Raw genomic sequence first — 8,877 nt, 5'->3', positions numbered from 1 at the left:
TTCTCTCTCTCTTTCATTTTGTCTACCTAATGTGCGCACACACGCAAACACATGCACGCACACACACACACACACACACACACATGTATGCACACACATGCACATGTGTTCACGCACATACACACACACAGATCCTAGATGATCTCTATTCTACCCCCTCTCTTTTCTCTCCACCCCTCTCTCCCACTCCCTCCGTCATTCCATCAGGTCCTCACAAACACAGAGGTTCAGAGAGAAGACAGTTCCCCTACTAGAGAAGGAAAGATAGTGAGTGTGTGTGTGTGTGTGTGTGTGTGTGTGTGCGCGTGTGTGTGTGTGTGTGTGTGTGTGTGTGTGTGTGTGTGTGTGTGTGTGTGTGTGTGTGCGCGTGCGTGTGTGTGCGTGTGTGTGTGTGCTCGTGTGGGGTTCTGTGTCGTCTCCTGAGAGAACCTGTATAAACTGTGACAGAAAAAGCTATAGGAAGCATCTGTCTCTCCACAGACTCTCACAGGACATTGTGCCTGACCATTTGACAGGTAAAGCAGATAGAAAAGAGAGAGTAAAAAATAGAAGTTACCATTTGCATTCAGGCTATTGAGAAAGATATGAAATAAATAATGGAGGTCAAGAAATCTCCACTCACAACTTTTTGCCCAAACTTTTCTATCCCCGATAAGATGCTGCACATGAGAACGGAATTTTTAAAATTGTACTCCACTAAAATTGTAGACCCCCAGCCCCATCTCTGAGGACCCCCCCCGCCCCCTGGTCCCACCAGCTACACAAACCTATGAGGACTCCCTGATAAGGGAGGTTAAACATGAATTAAAATGATATGTCATAGACTATTTACTTCTCGATGATTAAATTGTGTTGGATGTAATGATTCATAAAAAAACTTGATGAAACCATTCAAAAGTAAATTAATTCAACAAAAGCCTTGGATCACCTGGTTTGAAATTACACTTTTGATTTGTGCAGTGCAGTGCAGACCAACACAAAAAGATTGAAGAAACCTGCTACTAAAGGGGTCAATCTGCGTTGAAGATATTGAGAATTCCACATTTGACATTCTCTCAGTGGCCCGCCACAGCCAGAGGCGGTTAATAAACTGCTGGCTAGACAAAAGGGGGAGGGTGGGGCTACGGTGACAGTTTTATTGTGCCATGGAGTCTATAGAAAAAGCCTGCCTGCTGTTGAGATAGAGCTGTCACAGCATTTGAAAGGTGACAGATTTATGCACAAAGCCAAGTGTGGCACCCATCAACACTACACTGAATTGCACACTAATGTCTGTCAGACTTTCCACGTGCCACTTTGGCTGCTTTTACACAGGCAGCCCAATTCTGATCTTTTGCCCAATTATTAGCAAAAGCTCTGATCTGATTGGTCATAAAGATCAGAAGTAAGATGCCTGTGTAAATGAAGCCTTAGGGTGAGCAAATATAAGTCTGTGATATAGGGCTTTGTCAAAACCCATACGGACATAATTAAATTACCACCGTCTCATATACATACAGAATACACTGTTCATAGCATAGTATGCGTATAAAGAATTTTCTACTGTGGGAATATAATGTTCTTGGACACTAACATCTACTGTAACACAAAGCATATTGCCAATTGGCAAAGGTTTGCTCAAAATCCCACTAGATTATGAAGACCAAGTCACAGACTACTCATACATGTACTGTATAAAGCATTTGTACTGTGCAAATGTAGCTTTTGCCAATTTAGCGTCTATGATGATGGTGTATGATAGTATTCATATTATCGCCTCTCTATCTCAGACCTTGCAGGAAGTAAGCAACATGTACACTGACGCTTCGAACACACCGACAGGCGTCATTGGGAAAAATAGTACGCAGCGTCATCTGGATATGTGTCGCAACAAAAGTTCAACATTCACCTTCTGCTACCATTTCTGTCAATCTGTCTTCGCGTACGTTCGATAAATCCAACGTATGCAACACACAGAACGCTCTGAAACGCAGTGCTGCAAGGCAAACGCAGCGTTTCATTGGAAATTCGGGTGTCCCAAAATGCAATGATGCTGTCAGTGTGATCGAAGCGTGAGTGTAAAATACATTAGGAAGGCATGCTCTTCCCATGACATAGACTGACCAGGTGAAAGCTATGATCCCTTATTGATGTCACCTGTTAAATCCACTTCAATCACTGTAGATCAGGGGTCCCCAACCTTTTCTAGCATGAGAGCTCATTTTAAAATGTTTATCATATCACGAGGGACACATTTTTTTGTTGTTGTTGCTTGCTGCTCATTCTTCTCTACTCCTCCATGCAACTCTTCCCCGGGTCCTTTTTACACTAATGCTACTCTCTGTTCATAATATATACATAGTCACCTTAACCATACCTACATGTACATACTACCTCAATAAGCCTGACTAACCGGTGTCTGTATATAGCCTTGCTACTCTTATTTTCAAATGTATTTTTTTACTGTTGTTCCCCCCCCCCTCCCACACACACACACACACACCTTTTTTTCGCACTATTGGTTAGAGCCTGTAAGTAAGCATTTCACTTGAAGGTGAATAACTGTTGTATTTGGCGCAGGTGACAAATAAACTTTGATTTGATTCTGTCAGTATACCTGGTAAAATAATGGTTAATAAACAATTCCAAGGGGGGCCCTGTGAAATGTGTGATTTCTATTACAAATTATGTTTTATCTTTTCCCAAATAAGGTTCTCATTTGAATTATTCCTGGATTTAGATTTTGTTTTTTTTCACTCTTAAAATGACAATTGTTGATAGAGAAACAACAAAATTGAATGTTCTGAGTCCATGTCAATGCTTAAATCACATCAGAAGGAAAACAAATGGGTTTGGAAGAACACTAACACATTTTGTGATGAATGTGCCATCTAATGTGCTTGTGTAGCAGTGGTTCACTACTGCTGCTGCTCATTTCATGGCAAAGTTTGCCACTAACGAACAATCGATACAAATGATATACTTTTGCCAGGTAAGCCTACCTTGCAGTTAACATTTAACCTCTACAGGATCGGTCCCCCCCGCATAACGGTTGAGCTAATGTAGGCTAATGTGATTAGCATGAGGTTGTAAGTAACAATAACATTTCCCAGGACATAGACATACCTGATATGGGCAGAAAGCTTGGCCTTTCTCTTGCATTTCAAAGAAGATGGAACAAAAAACAAAAAAACAAACGCATGTTTTTTTCTTTATATTATCTTTTACCAGATCTAATGTGTTATATTCTCCTACATTCATTTCACATTTCCACAAATTTCAAAGTGTTTCCTTTCAAATGGAATCAAGGAATCAGTACATCACTGGGGCCAGGCTTCCTGCCATCCAGGACCTATATATTAGGCAGTGACAGAGAAAAGCCCAGAAAATAGTCAGAGACTCCAGTCACCCAAGTTATAGAATGTTTTCTCTGCTACCGCACGGCAAGCAGTACCAGAGTGCCAAGTCTCGGACCAAAAGGATCCTCAACAGCTTCTACCCTGAAGCCATAAGACTGCTGAATAATTAATAAAATCGCCACCGGACTATTTACATTGACCCCCCCCTCCCTTTTGTACACTTCTGCTACTCGCTGTTAATTATCTATGCAAAGTCACTTCACCCCCACCTACATGTACATTACCTCTACTAGCCTGTACCCCTGCACACTGACTCTGTACCGGCGCCCCCTGTATATAACCTCGTTATTGTTATTCTCATTGTGTTACTTTTTATTATTACTTCTTATTTGAGTCTACTTGAACCGCACTGTCGGTTAAGGGCTTGTAAGTGAGCATTTCACGGTAAAGTTTCCACTTGTTGTATTCAGCACATGTGACAAATAAAGTTTGATTTGATGAATATGCATATCCTTGCTTCAGATCCTGAGCTACTACAGGCAGTCAGATTTGGGTATGTCATTATAGGCAGAAATAAAATGTAAAAAAGGGTCAGATTCTTAATTAATTGAAAGGGTTTTGGGAGAAAGTATTTCTGTCAACCTACAAGATGGTTATCACATCAACTGGCTACACGCAGAGTGATAGACACATGAGCGCACCACACAGACAGACAGGGGCAATATTGTTGGAAATGAATTGGAAGATATTGTGTTAGGTTTGGCTTTTTAGGCCAATAGTGGCTAACCAGGGGTGTGATAATGTCAAGTTGTGTTGATTAAATAGTAGCTGGGAGCTTGAGGGGTCTGATACTTGTGAGATTTGTTTATGACAGTTTGCGGTGGAACACGTAAAAATTGCATGTACTTTCAGAATTGTTTGGCGAGCTACTCATAGGTGGGCTACGAGCTACTGGTAGCTTACGGGTTACGAGCTACTGGTAGCTTACGAGCTACTGGAAGCTTATGATCGACCTGTTGGAAATCGCTGGTTTAAATGAAGAAGAGACGGGTTAAAGAAGAATTTTTAAGCCTTGAGACATGGATTGTGTACGTATTCCATTCTGAGGGTAAATGGGTAAAACAAAAGATTCAACGGCCTTTGAATGGGTATTGCAGTAGGTACCAGGCACACCAGTTTGAGTGTGTCAAGAACTGCAGAGCAGCTGGGTTTTTCACATTCAACAGTTTTACGTGTGTATTAAGAATGGTTTATTATCGAAAGGATATTTAGTCAACTGGACACAACCGTGGGAAGCGTTGGAGTCAAAATGAGCCAAAATGTCTGTGGAATGCTTTCAACACCTTGTAGTCCATGTCCTGACAAATCGAGGCTGTTCTGACGGCAAAAGGGGTGCAACTCAATATTAGGTGTTCCTAATGTTTTGTGCACTCAGTGTAGATGTACGTTTGTCTTCTTCAAAGAGACACTGGTCAAGTAGGTCATCTCTAAGTGTCCTGAATGGCACCCTATTCCTTACCTTTGCACTACTTTTGACCAGGGCGCACTTCTTTTGACCAGAGCCCTATGGGCACTGGTCAAAAGTAGTGCACTATATATAGGGAATAGGGTGCCAATTGGGATACAGTCTAGATGTGTGTTTTTAGGAGTGTGCCTACTCTGGTCTGATGGGGGAGAGACTATTATAATGACTATTGCATAACTATTATGGTGATGTGTTATACACAGGACATTAAGCCTGTCCAATACCTCAGTAGATTTCATTAGCTCCAAGTCACTGTAACAAGACAAGTGCCTTGCGTTGGGCCAGTAACTGAAAGGTCGCTTGTTCGAATCTCCAGGCAAACTAGGTGACAAATCGGTCAATGTGCCCTTGAGCAAGGCACTTCACTCAAATTGCTCCTGTAAGTCGCTCTGGTTAAGAGCGCCTGTCACACGACTAAAATGTGAGAGAGTTGCAGGGGGGCAGAGTGTGTGTGTGTGTGTGTGTGTGTAAGTAAGCGAGGGGGATGGGGTCAAAAGGTGGGAGGTAAGAGACCACCTGAATAATGATGATATTCAAATGTAATTATTCAACACATCATTTCAGTAGCTCTTGACCTGGAGGGTGAATTAAGACATATGAAGTGACACTCACTCTGACTGTTTAAGGTCAATAAAAATGTATCAGATGCAGAATAGAACAATCTTATGTAGGTCAACCATGTATTCCAGATTGCCTGTTACCATGCCAAGTCGTAGTCACAAGTGAATATTTTTTGTATCATGGATTGCACAGAGCATCCAGACCCTTTTCTCTGATGGAATTGACTTCACTCGTCAGAACATACCAGAAACTTTACGCGCGGTACTTTGACCCCATCTTGTGGACACTCCGCGGTCCTGCACAAATTTCGACTCGCCAGTTTTGCCAGATTTCCAGAGAAGTTGAGTTACACGTCAGAATGGAACCTGTACTGGTGAGTGGACGTGTACTGTGACCTCAACATTTTGTGTGTATCAGCTGATCCCGGATATATGCAGATATGGAACGTGTGGTGGAGATGGCAAATAACGGTGGTGAGCCCGACATAAACTGCTACGTCTGACATTACATGTTTTATTGTTCATAAATCCATAACCAGCATTTGTCATTTTTATGCGGCTCGTGTGAATTTCCTGTGCGCGCGCTGGCCCATAATAAACAATGCAACATGTATACTTTAATATTCTAACTGTGTTACCTCTGCATGGGTAGACGTGCCGTGCTGCTTGCACTTGTGCCTGGAATGGCAACGCGTTTTAGCAACTATCCTACATCACCAGGCAAATAGGGGGCTTCGGCTTTTGCTTTGACAGTGACAGTGATAATATCGGCTTTGCTTTTTATGACAGCTGACCCCCAATCGTCAACAAATAGCCTACAGGCCGTTCACAGTTAAATTACGTTTATGATTAAATACTTTGCCAGGGTTGTAATCATTATAGCCTATTCTGTTACACATCGTTTCGCCCTGTTGCAAAATCGTTCTCCAAACGGAAACCGCAAACCAGAGCTTCTCTTGGACAAATTCAAATAGAGCCCCACCCGTTTTCTTTACGCTTCCTTCCTAAACGGAATCGGTTTCCAAAATGTATACAACCCAGGTATGTTTCCCTAACATTCACCAATGTGAACCCCTTATATTCAGCCCAGGAGTTTATCTTGCAGCTCCCTATGAAACATCATGTTGAACTTCCTAGCCTATGCATCAAGATTGTATAAACTAGGTGGCCTACCAGTGGAGTTATTTCCTTACCATCTGGATTGTCTATCTAATTTCTGATGTAGCAATTGAGGAGGAACAGTCAGTGAAGCTTGAACGAGCATTACAGGATAAGTATACTAAGGCCCAGACCTCTTGGCAAAGGTCATATGAGGATTCTATACCAATAGTCTACGACTTGGATATCGCCTCTCACTTTTTCCGTCCCCCTTCCTCTCCCCAGGTTTCTCCCTCGCCGGTCCTTCCACCACTCCCCGCAAGCGACAGGTGCGCTTCTCCGCCCGCCACGACATCCTGCTGCTCCGTGAGGTCATTGCTCAGAACCCGTTCTGTTCCAAGGAGTCGGGTCGTATCTGGGCCCGTGTCGGGGAGATCATTACTGCTGCCCTGCAGGACGAGAGCTTTGAGGTGGACGCCCGGCGTTGCAGGGAGAGGACCATGCTGCTGCTGGACTACTACAAGAAGCAGGACTTCCCCAGCCTACGCAGGTTGGTCAAGACTGGCCAGAAGTTGACATTAGACATGCATACACAAGAGTCTACAAAAGGCTTAATAGGAGGTATGTATTAGAAGCTGATACCCAACCCTGTGTGTCTGTTCATGCTTGTGTGCCTGTATGTGTTCAGGTTTGGGACAGAGAGGCTGTATGCCCAGAAAGAAGACTTACTCCATGAGGTGTTGGAGCTGGAGGCAGAGAAGGGTCTTCTGGCCAGCGGGGAGAGTAAGTACCAGGATGAGGAACTCAGGAAACGAGCCCTGGAAGAGCTGGCTAGTCTACCAGAGCAGGACAAACCCATCATTATCTCTACACAAACAGGACAACCCAAAGGTAAGAACCCCATCCAAGTCTGTTAAGATCTGTGAGGTGAGAGAATAACTTTTAGATCTGTGATCATATCCAAAGGGAGGAAGGAAATAGGACACACACCTGAAGAGAATACTGTTATTATAGCCCTACTGTGACCAAACCAGTGGTTCTCCTGCAATTGCTTAGAATGCTCTGCCCTTGCACCACCTAAAACACTATTCTCCTTTTTTAGAATGCCCTGCCCTTGCCCCACCTAAAACAATATTCCTCTGTTTTAGGTGGCCTGCCCTTGCCCCACCTCTGTCTGTACTCAAGAGACTCTCACAGTGACATGTTTGCTCCTCAGCAAAAATGTTAAGAATGACTACAGACCAAAGTAATGATCACCAAAAAACGTTGACCTTTTTAGACTTTATCCTCCCCATCTCAACTATGTCCCTCTCTATTCTCTCCCCTCCCTGCCCCCTTCAGTCCCCATGACCCCAGAGCCCGAGGAGGAGCAGGAGGACCTGGCGGAGCTCTCACTAGTCTCGGCGGCACCCATGGCCAAGCAGCCTTGCCAATGCTGCTGCCAGACCTACTCAGAGATCCTTAGCTTCCTGGAGAAGCGCTCGGAGGCGGAACAACGACTGCGGGAGGAGGAGCTATCGCTGAGGAGGGAGGAGCTCGAGATCCAGAGGAGTAAAATCACTCTGGAGAGAGAGAGGCTGGGGGCGGAGAGGAAGGAGAGGGAGAGGAGGTTCGAGCTGGAGAGCCAGGAAAGACAGGTCATATTGGACCTGCTAAAGGAGAAGGTGCTCAAAGGATGAGAGGATTGGTGGGCTGGTGGCGGGGGGCAGGTGAGGGGCTGATGTAACCCTCGGTGTATGGTGTGGACATAACATTAAGACATTGGGAGGGTGGTACCTACCTCTGGATCGCACCCTCTGTCCTTTGTTCTACGCCAATGGCCTTAGTGAAGGAATCTGCTGTGACACCCATATCCAAGTGTGGAGATCCATGCCTAGCATTGAGCTAAGCTGAATGACCGTGTTCCACTAAAAATAGGTAGCACATCCTCACACTGTACATACCCATACATTATCTTATTAAACAAACCCTTTGGGGATAGGATAACAAGCTGTTCATCAAAAGTATTTTTTATAGTGAAAAGACAAATTGCCAACAATTCTCCCAATGTCAATTAACTCTGTCAATTCTGACTTTATGGTCATTATTATGAAGCTGTTCCTGCGGAAAATTCCAAGAAAGTACTTACATAACCTACTAATGATATGGATGGCTGCAAGCAATTTAGAAACTGTATTTGTCAATTGAGAAAAGAGTGAAGAAAAGTTTAAATACAGTATGTAGGCAAATTAGATTTGTAGGAAATATGACAAAGTTGTGTAACAATGTTTTACTTGTTTGTATTGTATTGAATTACATATGACCTACCGTTCCCCCTGAAATACCACTTTCTTTAAGCATTTAAAACAGAATATGT

At 43.6% G+C, this 8,877-nt stretch overlaps 1 protein-coding gene across 1 annotated transcript; it reads left to right on the top strand.

The window, feature by feature from the left end:
• The first annotated feature begins 5,812 nt into the window (after nucleotides 1-5,812).
• On the top strand, nucleotides 5,813-8,831 carry LOC135526543 (scaffold attachment factor B1-like). Its single transcript, XM_064955015.1, has 4 exons — nucleotides 5,813-5,897; nucleotides 6,807-7,071; nucleotides 7,210-7,412; nucleotides 7,863-8,831. Exons 1-4 carry the CDS (start codon nucleotides 5,864-5,866, stop codon nucleotides 8,198-8,200), a joined length of 840 nt encoding a protein of 279 aa, XP_064811087.1. The 5' UTR covers nucleotides 5,813-5,863; the 3' UTR covers nucleotides 8,201-8,831.
• Nucleotides 8,832-8,877: the final 46 nt, after the last annotated feature.

This window comes from Oncorhynchus masou, chromosome 5, assembly GCF_036934945.1.
Source record: "Oncorhynchus masou masou isolate Uvic2021 chromosome 5, UVic_Omas_1.1, whole genome shotgun sequence".
NCBI classification, from domain to species: domain Eukaryota; kingdom Metazoa; phylum Chordata; class Actinopteri; order Salmoniformes; family Salmonidae; genus Oncorhynchus; species Oncorhynchus masou.
This window is presented reverse-complemented; position numbering and strand designations above follow the sequence as displayed.

Bases quoted from the DNA above. Each gene is read 5' to 3' on its own strand.
- LOC135526543 (XM_064955015.1), top strand. From the start codon at position 5,864: ATGGAACGTGTGGTGGAGATGGCAAATAACGGTG. The intron at 5,898-6,806 runs GTGAGCCCGACA...TCCTCTCCCCAG, and splicing joins GGAGATGGCAAATAACGGTG to GTTTCTCCCTCGCCGGTCCT. The intron at 7,072-7,209 runs GTTGGTCAAGAC...GTATGTGTTCAG, and splicing joins GACTTCCCCAGCCTACGCAG to GTTTGGGACAGAGAGGCTGT.